We start from the raw sequence: 23911 nt of genomic DNA on the forward strand, positions 1-23911 counted from the left end.
GGAACTGGGCATGTTCAGCCTTGAGAAGAGAAGACTGGGGGGGGCCATGATATCCTTCCACAAGCACCTCAAAGGCTGTCACAAAGAGGAAGCCCAAGATCTCTTCTTGCTAGTGCCAGAATGTAGGACACGGAATAATCAATTCAAGTTGCAGCAACCCAGATTCAGGCAAAGTTTCCTCACGGTCAGAGCAATACAACAGTGAAACCAGCTGCCTAGAAAGGTGGTGGGCGCTCCCACACTGGAGACATTCAAAAATAACCTGGACAGCCATCTGAGTGGGATGGTGTAACATAGTGTCCTGCAACAGCAGGGGGTTGAACTCGATGGCCTTCATGGCCCCTTCCAACTCTTCTATGATTCTATGAATTCAAGCTGTGACAACCCAGATTTAGGTTAGGTATCAGGAAAAGCTTCCTCACTGTCAGAGCAATACAGCAGTGGAACTAGTTGCCAAGGGAGGTCGTGGGTTCTCCTGCACTAGAGACTTTCCAAAAAAGAAAAAAAAGAGGACATCATCTGGGTGGGATGGTGTACAATAGTGTCTTGCAACAGCACGGGTTTGGACCCAATGGTCTTCTTGCCCCCCTTCTTACTATTCTATGAGTCTTTTTCAGTATTCAATGCAGAATTCCAGAGAATAGCTAGAATGAGATAAGGCCTTCTTAAATGAACAGTGTGAAGACACAGAAGAAAACAATAGAACGGGAAAGACAAGAGCTCTCAAGAAAACTGGAGATATGAAGGGATGTTTAATGCTAAGATGGGCATGATAAAGGACCAAATGGCAGGGATCTAACAGAAACAGAAGAGATTACAAAGAGGTGACAAGAGTACATGGTAGAACTATACAAGAAAGAGCTTAATGTCCCTGATAACCATGATGGTTTGGTTGCTGACCTCGAGCCTGACATTCTGGAGTGTGAAGTCAAATGGGCCTTAGGAAGTCTGAGCAACAACAAAGCTAGTGGAGGCGACAGTAGCCCAGGTGAGCTAACCAAAATCCTAGAAGACAATGCAGTTAAAGTGCTACACTCAATATGCCAGCAAATTTGGAAAACTCAACAGTGGCCACAGGATTGGAAAAGGTCAGTTTACATTCCCGTCCCAAAGAAGGGCAATGCCAAAGAATGTTCAAACTACCACACCATTGCACTCATTTCACATGCTAGCAAAGTTATGCTCAAAATTCTACAAGCTAGGCTTCAGCAGTATGTGGACCAAGAACTACCAGGAGTACAGGCAGGGTTTAGAAGAGGAACTAGAGATCAAATTGCCAACATACACTCGATCGTGGAGATAGCTAGGGAGTTGCAGCAAAATGTCTACTTCTGCTTCATTGACTATGCTAAAGCCTCTGATTGTGTGGATCACAACTAATTGTGGCAAGTTCTTTGAGAGATGGGAGTCCCAGACCATCTTATTTGTCTCTTGAGAAACCAATATGTGGGTCAAGAAGCAACAGTGAGAACTGAACATGGAACAGCTGATTGGTTCAATATTGGGAAAGGAGTACCGCAAGGCTGTATATTGTGGCCCTGCTTATTTAACTTATACGCAGAGTACATCATGCAGAAGGTCAGGCTAGATGAATCACAAGTCAGAATTAAGATTGCCAGGAGAAATATCAACAACCTCAGATATGCAGACAATACCACTCTAATGGCAGAAAGTGAAGAGGAACTAAAGAGCATCTTCACGCAGGTGAGAGTGCAAAAGTTGGCTTGAAATGCAACATTAAGAAAACCAAGATCATGGCATCCGGTCCTATCACTTCCTGGCAAATAGATGGGGAAGAAATGGTGGCAATGACAAATTTTACTTTCTTGGGCTCCAAGATCACCGCAGACGCTTGCTCCTTGGGAGGAAAGCTATGGCAAATCTAGACAGCATACTAAAAAGCAAAGACACCACCTTGCTGACAAAAGTTTGTATAGTCAAAGCTATGGTTTTCCCAGTTGTAATGTATGGCTGTGAGAGTTGGACCATAAGGAAGACTGAGTGCTGAGGAATTTACACTTTTGAATTGTGGTGTTGGAGAAGACTCCTGAGAGTCCCTTGAACTGCAAAGTGATCAAATCTGTCAATCTTAAAGGAAATCCATGCTGACTGTTCTCTAGATGGACAGATACTGAAGCTGAAGCTCAAATCCTTTGGCCACCTACTCACTGGAGGCTCACTGGAGAATACCCTGATGATGGGAATGACTAAAGGCAAACAGGGAAGAGGCTGAGATATCTGGATCAGGTTACTGGTGCGTGGGTGTGGGTTTGGTGGACTCTGGGGGATGGGTGGGGACCGGAGAGCCTGGAGAAATGTTTTCCATGGGGTTGCAGAGTTGGATAAAACTTTGCAAAGAAGCAACAACCAAGTGTCACCTACAGTGCTCCTGGCAAGAGCCTGACCTTTCTGAAGATCACAATTTAAGATACCAATCTAGAATGACAGCCATAAATATCTAGAACTATCTTCCTCAGCCAGACCCTGCCAAAAATTTGAGACTACAACTCCAGCCATGCTGGCTTGGAATGATCAAAATTGTAGTCAGAATACACCCAAGTTGAGAAAGGCTTATTTGTGCACAGTTAAAACCTCACAGAATCATCAGTTTAAATGAAAGCTCCATGACAGAAACATGTTTACTGTTGTAGTTGTTCCGACCAAATGACTGCCTCTTCGAGGGTATGTAGTTCCAGGGAATCCAAATAAATGAGGTAGAAATAGTGACCAAGTTACACTTCTTATCCTAACTTTTTCACTTGAAAAATAGGTCACAATAAAAATGAGCTCCCAGCATCGCCATCCAAATGAATTGATACCATTTATAACTTTATCTGGCAGATATAAGAAAATGCACACACATAACAGGAAACACACATGAACTGCCCAGAAAATACTAAGATAGCAAAAAAAAAAAAAAAGTATCCATTTGGTATTTCTGAGTTCATTTACAAATCACTGGTTTGGGAATCTATAAAAATGAGTATAATCATAATTAGTTCATAAATAGTTGAGACACACGTGAAAATAGAAATTGGCTGAACAAGCTTCAGATCTGGTTCATTTTTCTGTGCCATCAAAGCCTGTCTTTTTCTACGCAACTCCAGTGCTTCTTCAATTATTGCCCTTGCTTCAGATGGGCTCACTTTGACTTCATGGATTGACAGGTCACTGGAAAATAAAATGAAACAGACTATTTAAACACTATTTTATTTCAAAGATGAACATTTAAAAAAAACTAGCGTAAAGTAACTTAATTAGACTGATAGCTAAACCTCAGGTATTCTGAAAGCTGCATATCAACATGAGTTGATTAACAAAAATTGTGGTTAGTTCTGGTATTTGCTTTTTAAACAGAATGACCTTTAAAAGTAACACATACTGAACAGATTTAGTGGACTGACACTGAGCAGCAATCAACAAATAGTTTTCAGTTACAAGCCAAAGCCAAGATTCATGCCAATACTTGTCCCTGTGTTGGACTTGTGCAGAAGGTTCAAAAAGCTTCAGTTGGCTATGTTGAACAATGGGATAGGATAAAAATTACTCCAGGCTCCTTCTTTATACAGAGTATACATAGAGTTTCTCTCCTGCATGTTAGGCTTTTGCAGGAAACAATGGAAGGAAAGTCCCATGGAAGGAAGAGTAGTAACACTTCCGTAAAAATAATTATTTCAGAACACAAAACCAGATACATGAGTCTAAGTGATTTACTAATGTAAGATCACAGTTTGTATTGGTAGATGTGTCCCAAAAAGGAAGAAATATAAAGACATCAAAAATACTTCGATAAAAGGCAGAGTGGGTTCCAGAATAAAAAGTAGGGTTGTTTACCTGTAACTGTCATTCTTCAAGTGGTCATCTGTGCATTCACACATATGGGTGCTGTGCCTGAGCAGTGCCTATGTTCAGGATGATTCTCCTGGTTACGCCTAGAACTTTCAATGGGAGCCCTGCCCCTCCCCAGTATAAAAGGGGTGGGCTCTTGCCATTTCCCTCAGTTCATATGGATACTGACATTTGGCTTTGGAACCTGGATCTCATTTTAGTTTAGAAGGCAGTAACTGAGGAATCACTGACACTGACGTGCAGCCAGTGGGTGGCTGTGTGAATGCCCAGATGGTCACTCGAAGAATGAAAGTTACAGGTAAACAACCCTATTTTCTTCTTTGAGGTCTCTGTGCATCACACATATGGGTGACTAGCAAGCATGGTGGGAGGTGTCATCACTAAAGAATGGAGGACAGCACTGCACAGCCAAAAGAGCAGCCTTGCCTTGCCTTATCATCAAGTTGGTAAAATGTTGAAGGCATTGACCAGACAGCAGCTCTACAAAGGTCTTGTAAGGGACTACCCACATGGAGAGCCACGGATGTTGCCATAGCTCTGGCTGAGTGGGTTCTGAGGTCTAGTTGTGCCAACTGGTAAGCCAGTGTGATTGTTTCCACAATCCAGTGGGCCAAACATTGTGGACTGATCGGATCACCTTTGGAATGGTCACCATATGTTACAAACAGTTTTTTAGTTTGTTGTATCAATTCAGTATGAGATCTGTAGAGGGCCAGTGCTCGCCATACATCAAGTGTATGCAGCCTTGATTCAGCAGTGTGGCTTGTGCTAGGAAGTAGGCCAGGAGTACTATGTCTCGATTTAGTAGGAAACATGAAGGAACATTTGGAAGAAAGGTGGGGTCTAGATGAAGGACTTCTTCCTTGTGGAAAGGCAGGAACGGAGGGCCTGCTTGTAGAGAGCACAGTTTGCTCGCCCTTCAGACTGTTGTGATAGCCACAAGAGATGAGACTTTCCAAGAGAGCAGTCTTAAGTCCACAGTACCAAGTGGTTCAAAATTGTCAAGGCTTGCAATACAACCGATAGACTCCAACTGGGTACTACTGCCCAGAAGGGAGGATTTAAACTGTAATCATTTCATCAAAATTGGGAGCAGGGGGAGAAAATACCAACATTCTGGCGACAGGACCCCTCACAGATAAAATGGCAAAGAGTTAAACTTTGATGGAAGAGGGTTTTAAGCTTCTGACATGTAAAGAATGAAGGAAATATAGAATTTTATTTATTGGGGCCTCAGTTGGCTCAAAGGTGTGCTCCCCAGCATAATTCTTGAACGTGTTCCAGGAGTGTCTAGTATTTGGTCAAAATGCTGCTTGCAACATGAGTTGAACTTGTGGATCTAGATCACTCCATGTCACTACCAAATGATTAACCAATGGAGTGTATTCACACTGGGGTGCAGAACCTTGCTCCTGTTCTGTGATATTAAGTCCGGTGTGTTAAGCAGGTGCATGTAAGTGTGGTTCAAAAGGTGGAGAAGACTTCAGTGAGTTCTGTCCTTTCCGATTTTGGCAGTAAGTCTCATGATTAGAGGGAAGGGTAGAAACATATAGAACAGAGTTCCCTTCCATAGAATAAGAAAGGTGTCACTGAGGGAGTTGGGGTCAATTCTGGCTTGTGAACAGAAAGCCTTGCATGCTGCACTGTTTGCCCTCGCAAATAGATCAATGGATGGTATGCTCCAAACAGCAAAGATGTTATCCTTGATCTCTGGATTCAATTTCCACTCATGCATCTTAAATGGTGCTTGGCTGAGGGCATATGCTGTGGAGTTCTGAACCCTGCCAGGAGAGCCAGTGTGGTGTAGTGGTTAAGAGCATGGAACTGGGACTCAGAGGATCTGGGTTCTAGTCCCCGCTCAGCCATGGAGCCAACTGGGTGACTTTGGGCCAGTCACAGACTCTCAGCCCAACCTACCTCACAGGGTTGTTGTTGTGGGGAGAAGATGGAGGAGGAGAAGGATGTAAGCTGCCTTGAGCCCTTTGTAGGAAAAAGGCAGGATATAAATCGCAATATAAATAACAGCATTTAAGGTTATTTTCTGCAGATAAACCAGTAGTCCCATATGCAGAGAGTCAACTGAGCCACAGACGCAGATCTTGTGGCACCCTGTTTGTTGAGGTAGAAAACTACAGTGGTGCTGTCTAAGGCAACTTGTTTATGTTTGCAGTTCAAGATCTCTTGGAATTAAATTAATGCCTTGTGGACCAGAAGATGGTTGATACGCCTTCTCCCGTCCTGTCCAGTCCATAGGTCTTGCGTTTGGTAATGTCTGCATTGGGTACCCCAGCCCTTGAGGGATGTGTCTGTAGTCACAGTAAACACTGGCTCTGGTGGCATGAAAGGCAGGCCCTGAGTCAAATTGAGCTCTCATGTCCAGCAGGAAAGGGTTGTATTCAAATAATGGGGAATTTCCAGAACTTTCTGAGGTGAATGGGATGGTATGCCTGAGTAAACAACAATTGGAGTGGTGTCATGTGTAGCCTTGCATATTGGACCACTGTTACTATAGATGCCATGTGACCCACTAATTGAACTCTTTGGATGGTGGATGTCAATTTGGACTGGAGGCAGTGGGCTGACTGGGTAAGTTTCCTCACACAGTCTGATGGTATATAGGCAATGAGTTAGGGTAGTGTCCAGTTGGGCCCTGATGTACGTGAGGGATTGTAGCCATAGATGGGCACAGAAAACAGCCATAAATTTCATAAAGACTCTTGGTGTTATTGACAGTCCAACTGGTAGGACTCGAAACTCATAGGGTTTGAATTGTTTGCAATTTGAAATTGCATCCTTTACTTTTATCGATGCAAACCAGTCTCCTTGCCATAACAATGGCAAGATATATTGTAGGGAGTCCATTCAGATTTTTTTATTTGGAATAAATTAGTTAACTCCCTGAAGTTCAAATATTGGATGAAGACCACCATCCTTCTTCGGAATGGTAAAGTATCTCAAACAGAAATCATGCTATACATCAGATCGGCCGACTAAACAGATCACTTCCTTTGCTAGTAAAGTATTAACTTCCTCTGTTAGGGTTGGAGGAGAAGGAGTTGAGTGGGCCATTCTGAGGAGTGGCAAGGTCTCAAATTCAATCTGGTATCTGTATTGTATTACAGGTAGTACCCACCAATCTAATATGATGGTTTCCCAATTGGGAAAATAGTTTTTTAGGCAGTAGCCAAATAGAGTTGGTGGAGACAGTGGGGGATTGGTTTGTGCTATCCATCATCATTGCTTTCTCTCAGTGTCTAGCCTTCTTTTAGCAGGTTGTTGCACTAGTATCTTGGCAGTGTTGTCAGGCCATGGACAGCTGGTGTTGTTGGCTCCCAGGAAAAGTGAGCAAAGCCCTGGTGTGGTAGGACTGGTATTGAGTGGGTCAGCCCCATGGCCACTTATGCGTTCTTGGAGGTTGGAAGGGGCTAAATCCCATCTGCCTGGCCATCATTCTAGCTTTCTGGATGGTATCCAGTTGTTCATCTGTTCTGGAGTGAAAGCACCCTTTCCCATCAAACATCATAGTCTCGATCTGAGAACACGTTCCTTGTGGGAGATTGGCTGCATGTTATCATGTGCGCCTTTGAATTACCACTGCACTGACAAGAGCCCTTGAGTCACGGTAAGCGTGACAGTATGCTGTGTTTATTTGCTGTTTGGACTGCTGCATGGCCTCAGGTATATGCAAGTTCTCAATGCAAGTTCCCATTGTTGCTCAGGAAGAAAGTCTGTGAGAGCTTCCATCTTCTACTAAAGAAAGACTTGGAGGCTCTCAATTGTGGCTTTGTAATTTAAGATGCAGAGGCCCAGGTCCATGGTAAATTGGTCTCCCCATCATGTCCAATTGGCAGCCTTCTGGACTGGTAAGAACAGAGTGTTCCCTCTGAGGGCATCCTTGAATAGACTTGAATGGATTATAGAGTTTGGGTGAGGATGGTGAAAGAGAAAGGGTATATCTGCCTCCTGTACCCAGCACATGCCCTTGAGTCTTCATGAAGTTAGATGTTAGAAGTTAGATGGGGTTGTATCAGTAGCTGCCAGGGATTCCTCAGGGCCTGAGAGAATGTTGGCAGGAAGGTATAGCTACTGGAATGGAGTCCTCCATTCAGAAAACATTGTACACATGGTCCAGCGCTAGTTTGGTCAGCTGCTGGGTCCAGAGGCCAAGAGATGTTGCTGTACAAAGGATATGCTCTGAGAACTGAACTAAATCCTTGCATGGGGAGCACTGGGAGGAGATGATGTTCTCCACAGAAGTAGAGACTGGTTCCTCAGAAGCTGGGTGTGTGTTCGAATCAGAGGCATAGTCTACTGGATCGGAGGAAGTTGAGTTTGGTGATGGCGAGGGGGCTCTCTGGGATGGCACTGGCTCAGTGGTAAGCATGCAGTAGTGTTGGTGTCCAAATGAAGGTGGTTCCAGAACCAGCTAGTGGCTGGACTGTGCTGGAGTCCAGTGTTCCTGAGGTTGGACACCAATCAGTGGCCATGGATAACCATGTGGCTCTGGAACATGCTCCCACAGATAGCATGGATACTAGCGCTTGTCATATGTCAGTGGTGGACCTGAATATGCAACCTTGTCATAGCTGGGTGCAGTTGGTTTGAAGAGGTCAACAGGCAGCGGGTTGAGACTGGCAATGGGTCAGATGAGATGGACTGTTGCCTGTGTGCATTGGAGGCACCATTGGAGGCACCATCTGTGGTTCCACATCTCAGTGTGGTGCATTCACCGAACAAATGGGAGCAGTGATCCGAGCCTCTAGAGATTATAAAATCATAGAATAGTAGAGTTGGAAGGGGCCATGAAGACCATCACATCCAACCCCCTGCTGTTGCAGGACACTATGTCACACCATCCCACTCAGATGGCTGTCCAGGTTCTTTTTGAATGTCTCTAGTGTGGGAGCACCCACCACCTTTCTAGGCAGCTGGTTCCACTGTTGTATTGCTCTGACCGTGAGGAAACTTTGCCTGAATCTGGGTTGCTGCAACTTGATTATTCCACGTCCTACATTCTGACACTAGCAAGAAGAGATCATGACCTTCCTCTTTGTGACAGCCTTTGAGGTACTTATGGAAAGATATCATGGCCCCCCTCAGTCTTCTCTTGTCAGGACTAAACATGCCCAGTTCTCTGTCTCTCCTCACAGGGGCAGGATAGTGAGTCCTGCATCTCCCCTTCAGAGAAGGAGGTTGGTGTGACTGGATCAGGTCCTGTTCCCATGGGTTCTGGTCAGGCAAGTGTTGGAACAGCCAACATGCCCAGAGGGGCATGAGCTGACCTGCAGGGTCAGCATTGCAGATGTAACTGGGGCCGCTAGCAGTAAAGGCAAACTAGCATGTTCTGCAGCAGTAGGACAATGGTGTCTCAGTTTTCTGCCATCTTATGGTGCCTCTTTTTCTCCTTATATTTCTTTGTGTTGCCAGTGCTTGTCAGTTTTTTTGATGCTGAAGCAGTTTTCAGCATGCCTGTCACTGCAGATGAGGACTTTACGAGGCTCCCTAGGTGGCGAACAGACAATTCACCAAATCAACCCTGAACAATGCCTTGACAGACCAGATTTGAAAGATATCTTGAAGGAGGGACACAGTAGATGGCAATCTCCCAGATATTAGTAGGGAGCTCATTTGGCAGTAACAGCTACGTCACATTGCTTCCTAGACACTATAGAAACGTAAAAACAGAACAAGTCAGAAGGGGTCCCCGGCAGTCTAGTCTGACCCCCAGCTCCAGCCAACTCCACTCATGACATGCCTACCATGCACATGTCCAGCCTATCCTTGAACAAGGGGGGGGGGGGGATTTTTAATGCAGAGTTCTTCTGTGTGAAAAACCCTCCCTCTATAGCTTCTAGGAAACGACGTGACCTGGCTGTCACCGCTGAGTGAGTCTCCCAACTAATATCCAGGAGACTGAAATCTCCCATAATTACTGTATCCCTCCCCCGAGATATCCTTAGAATCTGGTCTGTCAGGACGTTATCCAGGGTCTCAAGTTGACCTGGAGGGCGATAACATATCCCCACTGTCAGGTCCCTTTCCCTGTCAAAACCACTTAGTTTCACCCAGACTGCCTCGACCGAATCCCCATCTCTGCTGCATTCTATCTCACTGCATCCTATCCCATCCCTGACATATAAAGCTATGCCCCCACTCCTTTCCCTTCTTGTCCTTTCTAAACAGGTGATACCCCTCTATGTTTACATTCCAGTCTTGCCTTTCATCCCACCAAGTTTCCGTGATGCCCACCAGGTCATGCCCTCCAATTCCCACAAGAACCTCAAGCTCTTCCTGCTTATCCTAGCATTGGTGTACATGCATCTCAGCTCCTTCCCACAAACCCCTTTCTTTGGGTTCCCCAGCCTCCTCCTCCTTCCCATCTTCTCTGATACTGGCCCCCTCTTTGTAGGAGCCCTGCCAGCCCCTGCAGTACCTCTAACACTCTGGTCCCAAAAACTTGGTTCTCTCCCCTCACTTTTTCAATCAGGACACATTTCTGGGGGGCCTGAACCTGCCCTCCCCCGGCTCAGTTTAAAGTTTTCTGGACAAAGCACGCTAGAGCATCTCCAAGGGACTTTTTCCCCATCCTTGCGAGGTGCAAGCTCATGTAAGGGCCCAGTGCTCTTATATGGTATTTACCATTTAATGGTATTTACTATTAAATGTGTTTTAAACGTGTTCTCTACTTGTTCATTGCCCAGAGAGCCCTGCAGGGTGGGCTATGGGGCAGTATAAAAATGTAATAAATAAGGTTGGACAAAGAGATGCATGTGTGGGATGAGTACAATCCTCATCAGGAGCAATTCTCACTGAGTTTTGTTATAGATAACTTATGTATAAGCATGCTTAAGATCGTAACCTTACATTGGTATTTTTTTGTACTTCTGCAAGGTGAAATATGTGGATTGGCTTTAGCATTCAGATGATTGTGTATACTGCAGTTCCTTGAGTGATTCACTTGCTTTTTAATTATCCAGGTCCTCCACAGGATGCCATTCTGTAGTGGTCTGAACAGCAGGTTCTCACATTTCCAAATATGCCCGTGTGTTTAAAAAGTTTGAGAACCCTGATCTAGAGCAATGTTCCCCAATCTGGTGCTTCCCAGATATGCTATGCTATATCATTCTCAGCCAGCATGGGAATTGCAGGCCAACAGACCTGAAGGGGTAACAGTCTGGGGAAGGATGGTCCAGAAGAGATTCTAAATCACGAGATGGATGTAATGACTGAAAAAAACATTCACCCTTTAAGGAACATCCTTAATGAATCCTTCCTGAGGCATGGCTGCTCCTCAAAGATCTTCTCCTTAATAACAAGTCCTTTGCTGTACTGGCAGTCTCTTTCCAGTGCTTTACAGATAAAATATAAGCATGCTGTAGCAATAAAAACAGAAAACAAGAAGCCACTGGTGATTACATGGTAAAATACTTTATTATATAAGCTCCAGCACAAAGTCAGCCATATTACTGCTATTATTACAACTGAGTCAATATAAATATTCTGATTAAATGAAGATGTGTATTTTCTGTTTGGCACTGTGAAAGGTCAGTGGGAGATGCCGCCTCTTACCAGACACCCAAGAAGTCGAACTTAGTTACCTGGCCAGTGCTAGCAGCCCACCAGGCTCTCAACCTGGGACAACTGACAGGGAAAGACACTTAATGAGGGAACCACCCCAAGTCAGTGATGTTGGACACTTTGACTTGACTGCAATTTCCTCTCATGGCCAAAATGTGCAACATTTCAAGTGGCTTATCAGCTATGCAAGAATCCCAAGAGGCAGTGTCAACATGACAGGAAAGCATGTCAATTGAACAAAAAAACTTTGCAAATGAACAAAGAGAACATCTTGAGAAACTGGATAACTCTATTAAGGCGGTATCAACCCAACTGGCGGACGTTTGACTTAAAACTGAACAGAATACACAAAAAATACAACAAGCGCATGAAAAACTTGAAACAGTAGATAAAGAAACACAATTAATAAAGCAAACAAACAAGTCTCTATGGGATTCACTTGCCATATTAGAGATGGAGAAGGCATCTATTTGAGATTTCAAAACATACCTGAAGGAAAGAATGAGGATCTACAGGATTGAATGGATAACATGCTGGCAGAGTCATAGAGCTAGAAAATGGAAAGATGAGAGCAGGGATTGACTTTGTTTACAGAGTTAATTCAACTTATGCCAGGAAAAACAAATTTCCGAGGGAAGTCCATGTCAAATTTGCTCAAAGGTCTATAAGAGACAATGTCTTGAGGGCCATACGTGATAAACCTTTAAAGGCGGATGATCACCATGAGGTGACTGTTCTGAAACAAATACCATGGAGGATCAGAGAAGGATGAAAGAAATACTTATTCCTTACTCCACAGCTGACTAAGAAAGAGATTATGTTTAGGTGGCTAACGCCAGAAGGAATATTTTTCACCTGGAATTCTACAAGATACAAGCTGGACTCGATTTTCAAGGCACAAGAGTTTTATGAAAAATTTAGAAGTATGCTTGAAGAGGAAGAACCGGGTGCCTCAAAAGAAGGAGGGAAAGGTGCTGAACCAATGGAACTAACAACGTATCACTCTGAGGAAGGAGAAATAGTGAATATTGACTCACAACAAGAAGTACAGACACTGGAATCAAAGGAAAAGAGAAAAGGTAGAAGTGTAAAGGTAAAGAATAAGTAGATAAATATATACTCTTTAAACATGGCCTTTAAAAGGGAAAAAAATTGAATTGCTCTCTTTAAATGTAAACAGACTAAATGGACCCTCTAAGAGGAGAAGGATTCTCTCTCAACTTCAAAAACGAAAATTAGATATAATTTGCCTACAAGAAATACATATTAAGAAACAACATGCTAAACTTTTGGAATGTTCAAAGCTTGGAAAGTTGTTTATATCTTCTGCTTCTCAAAAGAAGAGAGGTCTAGCATTATACATTAAAGAAAAACTAGACCCTAAATATATACGAGCTGATGAGGACGGTAGGATTCTGATGGTTGAAATCACAATGAAACTTAAAAAGGTGCTTTTAGTGGCAATATATGCCCCAGACGGCCATCAGGAAATGTTTTACCAAAAATTACATGCTTTACTCTTACAAGTGGGCTACCAGACTGTGTGTGTAATGGGAGATTTCAATGCAATTGTGGATAAAAAAAATGGACCATAAGAGTGAGATAAAGGGAAAAACGGGCAGGAGGATACTCCCAAAGTCTTGCTCTAATATGATTGAAGAACTCAGATTGATAGATGCTTGGAGACAAAAAAAATCCAACCTCTGCTAAATATTCTTTTTACTCAAATAGACATAGGTCGTGGAATTGATATAGTCTGGATAACCCCAGACTTAGTACCAGATTTGGTAGAAGCTGAAATAGAGGCAAATGTCTGGGCAGATCACAACTAGCTATATCACTGAAAGGAACAGCAATGACGCCCAGATGGAGCTTAAATAAAGCTTTTTTAAAGGATAAAAAAATTATAGAAGAGATAAATAAGGAAATGCAAGTATTCTTTCAAATAAATAAAACTGGGACTTCCGGTTGGCGTCGTGGTAGGATGGCTGTAAAGAGCGGGGGCTCCCATTATCACGCCGGTATTTGTTTGATAGTGAGCCGTGAGGCTCATCCAAGCCCTGTCAGGGCAGGGATTAGTTTGCCCGAGCATTCTTCTAATTAGTGCGGGGCGGCAGCTCCGCATTTATTGGGAGAAATTTGGGCTTATCTCAAACAACACAGGGGAGAGAGCAGCTCCCTACAAGCCAGAGACAACCAGATATAATAGCATTAGAATAAGAGCTAGAAGTTCATCGGACCTGCTGGCTGAGCATTTCTATTTTTTCTTCTTCTCAATATTACCCATGAAAATACTGCAGCTGTTACTAATTGGCATAAAGAAGATAATCCCTTTGACCGAGGGAGGAATTCTTCCTCCCCCCACAGAGTTTCAAGCGGTGACTGATCTGGGGGAGAGGAACTGAGGCTCTTTTAGAAAGTTTGAGGCTAGAGAGAATGACCTTTTTTTTTTCCTAACCTCCCCAAGGGCGAAGAATTAGAATAAATAATTACTGTGGAATGAGTGACAGAAGAGAAAACTTCCTTTGATCGGCCATTTTGATCCTTCTTCACAACAGCTTTCATGCCAAAAACTTGTGATGTCATTCTGAAGACAAAAATAGCCCTTTTGCTGCCACCCTGTTTTTTCTTTTTTCTCTCCTCTATTTCTCTGCTGCTGTCTTGTAATTTTTGGCAAAAAACAAAAACTATTATCATCATGAAAACATATATTCTTCCTCCTCTTTGGCTCCTACATCAGCAGCTCAGAGTCCTACTCATCAACCTAAAGCGGCAGATGTTGAAAAATATCAAAAAGAGCTACAAATGATGTTTTCGGCGATACAGACATCCTTAACAGCTTTGCAAGTATCCCAAGAGACGATGTCAACACGACAAGAAAGCATTTTAATTGAACAAAGAGAACATCTTGACAAACTGGATAATTCTATTAAGGAGGTATCAACCCAATTGGTGGACGTTCGACCTAAAACTGAACAGAATGTGCAAAAAACAGATAAAGAGACACAATTAATAAAGCAAACAAACAAGTCACTATGGGATTTGCTTGTTACACTAGAGATGAAGCAGGTACCTAACTATTTGAGAGAGATTATACTTAGGTGGTGAATGACAGAAGGAATATTTTTCACCTGGAACTTTACAAGATATAAATTGGACTTGACTTTTAAGGCACAAGAGTTTTATGAAAAACTTAGAAGTATGCTTCAAGAGAAAGAACCAGGTGCCTCAAAAAAAGGAGGGATAGATGTTGAACCAATGGAACTAACAACATATTGTTCTGACTTACAACAAGAAGTACAGACATTGGAAGTGGACCCTGATTTACAACAAGTACAAATACTGAAAACAGAGGAAGAGAGAAGAGGTAGAGGTGTAAAGAAGAAATAGGAGAATTTTGTATTTTAAAGGGAATGATTTGCAAATGGATTGGCACGTTTATATGTGGTATGAGAAGACTAAGTCACATAGTTCTTTTTTAAGTCACTATATTAGAAAATCATTATAGGTGGGGGGAAAATAAATTTAAAATTGCATAAACTTGAAAGGAAAATGGAAGGCGAAGAGATTAAGGAAACTATGATGATGTGGGCACAAAATTTTGGATATAATAATGAATTAGAAAAGTGGTAAAAGCTGAAGGAGAGAAATATCAAGGTAATATTAGCAACTTTGTATAAAGAAAACTTGTACAAAATGTTTTATAGATGGTATCTGTCACCAAATAGATTAGCTAGGATGTTTCCAAATATGTTAAATGAATGTTGGAAGTATAAATATAAATTGGGTACTTTTACTATATGTGATGGATTTGTGATAATGTGAAAAACTATTGGATTAAAATACATAAATGGCCTGTGGAAATGTTATAAAAATCCTTAGCTTTTAAACCTGAAGTTTTTTTTATTAGGCATTATACTGGAGGATATTAGTAAACAAGAAATGTATTTGATTTTAAAGTAATCACTGTGGCGATGATTGTATTCGCTCAATACTGGAAAAGTGAAGAATACCCATCGATGAATTGATTCTAAAAAATAAAAATAAAAATCCTGGACTGTGCAGAAATAGACAGATTGAATTTATCATTGAAGGAGAAGGAAGATATTGACTTCTATCAAACTTGGGACTCTTTTTATTATTGGCTAGAGAAACAGGACTTTGCATAGATTTAAATATGTTTTTAAAGTTATTATAAATGAGAAAAGAAGGGTGTGGGGGCTGACCCAGCGGGCTTGATTTATTTTGATGATGCACGTTATTTGTAGTTTGTTGTTTTTTAGGATTATAATTCAAATAAAACTTATTTAAAAAAAACAAATAAATAAAATTGAAGAAACCTCTTTACAAAATGTCTGGGATACAGCTAAAGCCTATGTCAGGGGATTGATAATAACATATTCAGCAAAAATAAACAAAAAGAAAAAGCAAGAAAGAGCAAAAATAGTAGAGGAATTAATGAAATGGGAACAAGAGCTACAGGAAGATCCATCCAAAAAAAACCTTAAGGTCCAAATGAATATTCTAAAGCATAAACTGAATCTCTTGGACACAAATGAACTTACTAAGAAAATGAAATTGGCCAAACAGAATTTCTTTGAAAATGCTAATAAACCAGGGAGATGGTTAGCCTATAAAGTAAAGAAAGAGAGAGAGGAGAGACTGATTTCTAAATTGAAGGGTGGAGAAGAACAACTACAAGTTCAAAGTATACATATTAAGAAAATAGCGGAAGATTTTTTTGCAAAGCTGTATCAGAATGATGAGATTTCAACTGAAAAAGTAAAAGAATACATCCGAAAGGGAGATTTACCACAACTACCAGAGAAATATCAAAAAGTATTGAATCAAGAAGTAACAACCATGGAAGTAATAGAGGCAATTAAGCGACAAAAGAACGATAAAACTCCTGGCCCGGATGGGCTGCCAGCAGAGTTTTATAAATCCTTTGAAGGAATCTTTGCCATGCTTCTTAAAGATATATGTAATGCAGCACTGTTAATTGCTAAAATACCAAATACTTGGACAGAGGCAAGTATCACATTAATACCGAAAGAAGATATGGACTTGACGTAGATTCAAAATTATAGACCTATATCATTATTAAATGTGGATTACAAAATTTTCGCCTCCATAATGGCAGAAAGATTAAAGAAGTTTCTAATAGACTTTATTCATTCAGACCAAAATGGTTTTTTGCCTAAAAGACAAATGAGGAATAACTTGGGAACTATCTTGGATATCCTAGAGTATTATGAGATGCATACGGAAAAACCAATGGCTTTATTATTCATGGACGCACAGAAGGCCTTTGATAATGTCAACTGGCAATTTATGAAGCAATAGATGGCTCAAATGGAGTTTGGTGAAAAGTTTATTAATGCGATATCAAGCATTTATCAAAAGCAGTCGGCTAGGATTATAATTAATGGGGAAATTACAAAGATTATAGAGATACAAAAGGGTACAAGACAAAGATGCCCATTATCACTTCTGTTGTTTATACTGATTTTAGAAGTGTTGAATAGAAATATCAGGGATGATGTGGGCATTAAAGGTACCAGAATTAGAGATGAAAGCTATAAATTGCAAGCATTTGTAGATGACCTGGTTTTCATAATTGAGGAACCCTTTGCAACAATGCCTAAACTCCTACAAAGGACTGAAGAATATGGCGAGGTTACTGGGATGAAAATAAATAGAGAAAAGACAAAACTGTTAGTAAAAAATTTTACACAAGACCAGAGAAAAATTCTGGTGGAACAAGTAGATTTGCAGATTGTTAAAAAGGTTAAGTATCTGGAAATTTATCTTACAGCTAAGTGTACCACTCTGAAAGAAGACAATTATGATAAACTATTGAAGGATATTAAGTGTGATTTGGAAAAATGGGCTAATTTGCCATTATCCTTGCTGGGAACAATAGCACTAGTTAAAATGAATATATTACCAAAGCTTTTGTTTATATTGCAAATGATTCCCATAAAAATTGATAGAAAATTTTTTGATGGTTTTAATTTTCAAATTTCAAGATTTATATGGAGAATGAAGAAACCAAGGATTAAATAAAAATACTTCTGGAGGCTAAAGAGAACAGGGGTTTTGGTCTCCCTGATTGGATGGTGTATTATCAAGTTTCTGTTTTAACATGGTTAAAAGAATGGATAACTTTAAGAAATAAGAGAATTTTGTATCTTGAAGGGCATGACTTGCAAATGGGCTGGCACGCTTATATGTGGTATGAGAAGGCTAAGTCACATGGCTCTTTTTTAAGTCACTATGTTAGAAAATCATTAACGTCAGTGTGGGAAAAGTTAAAGATAAAACTGTATAATAAATTACCAAGATGGCTTTCACCCATGGAAGCTTTTGTGTATCCAAATGCATTGAATTTTGAAGGGATTATCAGATATGATAACATTTTGGATAAGGATGGAGCATTGAAATTGAATCAAGAAACACAAGAACAGGGATCTAATATCTCTTGGTGGCATAAGGTGCAGATACAATCGAGATATGCTAAAGATTATAAAGCGTGGGCTTTTTATAAGGATTTAACAGCGTTTGATCAAGTGATGCTTAAATCAGATGAGAAAACATGGGCACAAAATTTTGGATATAATATTGAATTAGAAAAGTGGCAAAAGCTATGGGAGAAAAATATTAAGGTAACATTAGCAACTTTGTATAAAGAAAATTTGTATAAAATGTTTTATAGATGGTATCTGTCACCAAATAGATTAGCTAAGATGTTTCCAAATATGTAAAATGGATGATAGAAATGTAAACACAAATTGGGTACTTTTCATCATATGTGGTGGACTTGCGATAACGTGAAAAATTATTGGATTAAATAAATAAATGGCTTGAGGAAATGTTACAAAAACCTTTAGCTTTTAAACCTGAAGTTTTTTTATTAGACATTATACCGGAGGACATTAGTAAACAAGAAATGTATTTGATTTTACATGTAATCACTGCGGCGAGGATTGCATTTGCACAACACTGGAAAAGTGAAGAACTACCCACCGATGAACTGATTCTAAAAAAGAACCTGGACTGTGCAGAAATGGATAGATTGACTTTAGCATTGAAGGAGAAGGAAGATACTGACTTCTATCAAACCTGGGACTCTTTTTATTACTGGCTAGAGAAACGGGACTTCGCATAGATTTAAATATGTTTTTAAGTTATCATAAATGGAAAAAGAAGGGTGTGGGGGCTGACCCAGCAGGCCCGACGTTTTTGATGATGGATGTTGTTTTTAGTTTTTTGTTTTGTTTTTTAGGATTATAATTTCAAATAAAACTTATTTAAAATAAAAAGAGAGAGAGAATATGTGACTGGGAAAAGAACAAGAAGGGGTATGTGCATGTGGCTGGGGCATAGAGTCCAGTTACAGCTGCCTAAGTCCAACTCCCCAAGAGGAGAAAAGCCTGTGCAGGTCCCTTTTGCTGGCAGACCCTGGGCAGGTTTGAAGAGTCCACTTGCCAGCACTATTCCTAAGAGACAGGAAGATGGGTGGCTTGAATTGGGCTTTCTACTAGCCATTTTCCCAGGACTGACTTACTATAGGACAGTGGGTATTTTGAAGGGAGGAGAATATCCCTGCCATGATATATACAGCCTGGCTTATTATCGTGTTTGAGTACTGACTCCTCCTTTTGTTGGAGTGTAACTGGATGTTTGGAGGTGTAACCAAGAGGCAGTCAGAAAAGTATTTCAAATTACTTTAAGTGTGCTCCCGCTGATGGAAGCACTGGGACCAGGGAGGCTTGACGTTCCTCTTTCTGCAGACTTGGTGATAGGCATTTTGTATTCAGTTTACAAAACTAAAGAGTATTGTCATGTTAACACTGAATAAATGCCTTAAAAAGTTTTTTCAATAGGGGAGAGACTTCTGGTATGGCCAGAGAAACTTCTTAATTTTCTTCCTCTGTTGCCTTGAAAAGAATTTATGAACTTATCCCTACCTAAACAGCCTGATTTTCAGGTAAATCATAGCAGAACATTCCAGTACATTAGAAAATATAAAAGTTAAAAAGGTACAGATAAATTTAATAAATTTGAAAAGGTATTATTCTGAATTTAGTAATAAGAATTCAAGGATGTTGGTCAACTTCACACAACAAATGCAGGTTAAAAATTAAACTGGAATAGTTATGGAAAATGGGGGAAAGTATAATCTATCAAGAGATAAATTAGGAATTTTGTTTCAAAATTATATATGGCAGAGAATTATCATTAGACAAATTATATCATGTATAGAGAAAAATATTGGGGGAAAGCTACAACAGATGGATATAGACATAATGGAACAAACAATCAAAGAGGAAGAAATAGAAGAAAGCATTAATGAGCTGAAAATAAGGAAATCACCTGGGATGGATGAATTAGAACCAGAATACTATAAAGCTTTTTGAAGATTTTTAATACCAACATTAAATGCACTGTCTAATAAAATATTAAAAGAAATAAATATGCCAGCATCTTGGAAATATTCTACAATAATTCTGATGGAATAATTCTTACAGACCTTTATTGTTGATAAATCAAGATGCAAAATTTTTATAGCAATATTGGCAAACAGAATGAATAAATTTACTGAATCAAATTGGATCAAAGTAACTTTATAGTAGCGAGACAGATAGCACATATGACCAGAAGAGTTTTGAATATATTAGAAGAAATAGGCAAAGGAAAATGCAAAACTGATCTCATAGCCCAAGATTACTTTCAAGCTTTTGATTACATGGAATGGCCAACAATAAAGATATTAATACAAACATTAGGATTTGGAAAATGATTTAAAGGTGTAATAGAACAACTATACTCAGCAAATATTCCTAGGCCGAGGTACTAGACAAGGATGACATAGAATCATAGAATAGTAGTGTTGGAAGGGGCCAAGAAGGCCATCGGTCCAACCCCCTGCTGTTGCAGGACACTGATTTACACCATCTCACTCAGATGGTTATCCAGTTTCTTTTTCAATGACTTTACTGTGGGAGAGCCCACCGAGTGGGGAGATGGCCACGATCACAGTTGCTTTCATGCAGGGAAGGCGTGTGTGATCAGAGGCATGCTGCTACAGGAAAGACGGGAGCAGCAAAGCAGGGCTGCAGGTGAGATGGCCGAGATTCCGCCTGTCTTTCCTGTGGGAGCACACCTCTGAACAGGCACGCCTTCCCTGCATGAACAGAACTGAGATCATGGCCATCTCCCCACCCCACCCGAGTGGGGAGATGGCCATGATCGTGCTGGGAGTGGGGGGGAGATGGCCAAGATCGCGCCCATTTCTCCCTCCCCCAGCATGCTGTTTGCGCCCGTCTCTTCCTCCCCCAGTGTGCCCATGAACATGCACGTCTCTCCCCCCCACCCCCCAGTGTGCTGGGATGATAGGTGCGTGCCAAGATGATGGGTGTGTACAGGGATGATGGGTGCGATCTCGGCCGTGCTGGGGCGGGTGGGGAGATGGCCGCACTTGTGCTTGGGGTGTGGGGGATGGAGATGGCCATGACCTTTGTTGTTGTCACTTTGCTTCACATTTTTCTGATTTAAAAAATGGTTACATAACAGATTAACCTTATTTACATTGAACCTTATGGGGAAATATAATTTGGGTCACGACCAGAGTCCTGGAACAGATTAAGTTCGTGAGCCAAGGTACCACTGTATTAGCAAACACTGATAATACAGTAGAAGGCATAGGTTTCAAAAAAGGAATTAAAATCAGCTTATTTGCTAATAATAAGGGATCTATTAGAAGCTATAGATCAGGTTATATTACATTTGGAAAAATTTAAAGAGATAGTGGGTTTAAGAATAAACCAGAATAAACTGGAGATGATGTTTTAACAGTGAGCATGAAGAGAAAAAAAAATTAGGAGTAAATTTAAGCTTAAGATATCTAGTGTAATTTAGTGTTTAGGCATCAATATTACTAAAAAGATAGAATGCTTAAAAAAAAGTTATTTTGAAAAGTTGAAAAACAAAATAAAAGAGAAAATGACTGAATTCAGGAAAATTGGATTATCTTCGTGTGGTAGAATAGCACTATGTGAAATGAAAATATTGCCTAAGATTTTTTTATTTATGATGTTACTGATTAAGATAATAGATGATTTAAAAGAATGGCAAGATATGATTAATAAGTTTTATAAGGATAAAAACATGATGATGGATTAAAAAAAGAATGGTATAGATCTCTAAAGATAGGGGGATTGAGAATCCCTAATGTATGCCTGGAGACACAAAAATTCAATTTCTGCCAAGTATACTTTTTACTCAAATAGAAACATGTCATGGTCTAGAATTGATATGATTTGAATAACCCCAGACTAAGTTCCAGACTTGTTAGAAGCTGAAATAGATACAAATTTCTGGGCTGATCATAATCCTGTAACCATGACACTGAAAGGGACAACAAAAACACCCAGATGGGTACTTAACAAATCTCTCTTAAGATAAAAAGTTTAAAGAAGAAATAACTAAGGAAATGGATTTTTTTTTTTTCAAGCCAATAAAGCTGAAGAAACCTCTTTGCAAAATGTTTGGGACACAGCTAAAGCCTATGTTAGAGGTCTGATAATAACATACTCCTCCTTCATGGATCACTGCCTTGCCGTGGTGAAGGGGCTTGCATAGCTCAATGAAGCTATGAGCTATGCCGTGCAGGGCCACCCAAGATGGACAGGTCATAGCAGACAGCTCTGACAAAACGTGATCCATTGGAGAAGGAAATGGCAACCCACTCCAGTATCCTTGCCATAAAAACCCCATGGACAGTACCAAAAGGCAAAAAGAGATGACGCTGGAAGATGAGCCCCTCAGGTCGGAAGGTGTCCATTATGCTACTGGGGAAGAGCAGAGGGCTAGTACTAGTAGCGCCAGAAAGAATGAAGCAACTGGGTCAAAGCTGAAAGGACACTCAGTTGCAGATGTATCTGGTGGTGAAAGGAGAGTCCGATGCTGTAAAGATCTATACTCCATAGGAACCTGGAATGTAAGATCCATGAATCAAGGCAAGCTGGATGTGGTCTAACAAGAGATGACAAGACTGAACATCGACATCTTAGGAATCAGTGAACTAAAATGGACAGGAATGGGTGAATTTAATTCAGATGACCATCAGGTATACTACTGCAGGCAAGAATCCCTCAGAAGAAATGGAGTAGCCTTCATAGTCAATAAAAGAGTAGGAAAAGCAGTACTGGGATACAATCTCCAAAATGACAGAATGATCTCAGTTCAAATCCAAGGCAAACCATTCAACATCACAGTAGTCCAAGTCCAAGTCTATGCCCCAACCACTGGTGCTTAAGAGGCTTAAGTTGACTGGTTCTATGAAGGCCTACAACACCTTCTAGAATTAACACCCAAAAATGATGTCCTTATCATCATGGGGGATTGGAATGCTAAAGTAGGAAGTCAAAAGATAACCGGAATAACAGGCAAGTTTGGCTTGGAGTACAAAATGAAGCAGGACACAGGCTGGTAGAATTTTGTCAAGAGAATACGTTGGTCATAGCAACCCAAGAGATGACTCTACACATGGACATCACCAGACGGTCAACACAGAAATCAGATTGACTATGTGCTCTGCAGCCAAAGATGGAGAAGCTCTATACAGTCAGTAAAAACTAGACCAGAAGCTGACTGTGGTTCAGATCATGAGCTTCAGGTTGCAAAATTTAGGCTTAAACTGAAGAAAAGTAGGGAAAAGTACTAGGCCACTCAGGTTTGACCTAAATCATATCCCTGATGAATATACAGTAGAGGTGACAAATAGATTTAAGGAATTAGATCTGATAGACAGAGTGCCTGAAGAACTATAGACAGAGGTTTGCAACATTGTGCAAGAGGTAGCGACTAAAACCATCCCAAAGAAAAAGAAATGCAAGAAAGCAAAATGGCTGTCTGAGGAAGCTTTACAAATAGCTGAGGAAAGAAGGGAAGCGAAAGGCAAGGAAGGAGAAGAAAGACACACCCAATTGAATGCAGAATTCCAGAGAATAGCTAAAAGAGATAAGAATGCCTTCTTAAATTAACAGTGCAAAAAAATAGAAGAAAACAATAGAACTGCGCAGACCAGAGATCTCTTCAAGAAAATTGGAGATATGAAGGGAATGTTTCATGCAAAGATGGGCATGATAAAGGACCAAAATGGCAGGGAGCTAACAGCGGCAGAAGAGATTAAGAAGAGATGCCAAGATTACACAGAGGAACTATACAAGAAAGAGCTTAACAACCCTGATAACCATGATGGGGTGGTCACTGACCTCAAGCCAGACATCCTGGAATGTGAAGTCAGATGGGCCTTAGGAAGTCTGAGCAACAACAAAGCTAGTGGCAGTGACAGTATTCCAGCTGAGCTATTCAAAATCTTAAAAGACGATGCAGTTAAAGTGCTACACTCAATATGCCACAAATTTGGAAAACTCAGCAGTGGCCACAGGATTGGAAAAGGTCAGTTTACATCCCC

At 40.7% G+C, this 23911-nt stretch overlaps 1 protein-coding gene and 1 long non-coding RNA gene across 13 annotated transcripts in view; one reads left to right on the plus strand and one right to left on the minus strand.

Moving 5' to 3' along the window:
- CABIN1 (calcineurin binding protein 1) overlaps positions 1 to 23911 on the minus strand; it is a 257074-nt gene that overhangs the window by 200353 nt on the left and 32810 nt on the right. For 10 of the 12 annotated variants that reach the window (XR_006416074.1, XM_044444094.1, XM_044444096.1 and 7 more), the window contains 2 exons: positions 11093 to 11222; positions 3022 to 3171 (listed from right to left, as the gene is read on the minus strand). Coding sequence is in view for 10 of the 12 variants with exons in the window: in XM_044444094.1 (XP_044300029.1) it covers positions 3022 to 3171; positions 11093 to 11222 (280 nt within the window). In the remaining 2 variants the exon portion in view is untranslated. Of the gene's footprint in view, positions 1 to 3021; positions 3172 to 4705; positions 4708 to 5331; positions 5337 to 11092; positions 11223 to 23911 lie in introns of those variants that run through there. The other 2 variants (XM_044444104.1, XM_044444099.1) reach the window with 2 other exon arrangements.
- Positions 700 to 23851, plus strand: LOC123030294. The gene is made up of 3 exons (XR_006416076.1): positions 700 to 967; positions 7122 to 7124; positions 23802 to 23851. It is a non-coding gene; the product is annotated as an uncharacterized LOC123030294 (long non-coding RNA).

Source organism: Varanus komodoensis, unplaced genomic scaffold (assembly GCF_004798865.1).
Source record: "Varanus komodoensis strain SLA01 unplaced genomic scaffold, ASM479886v1 scaffold44_1, whole genome shotgun sequence".
In the NCBI taxonomy this organism is placed as follows: domain Eukaryota; kingdom Metazoa; phylum Chordata; class Lepidosauria; order Squamata; family Varanidae; genus Varanus; species Varanus komodoensis.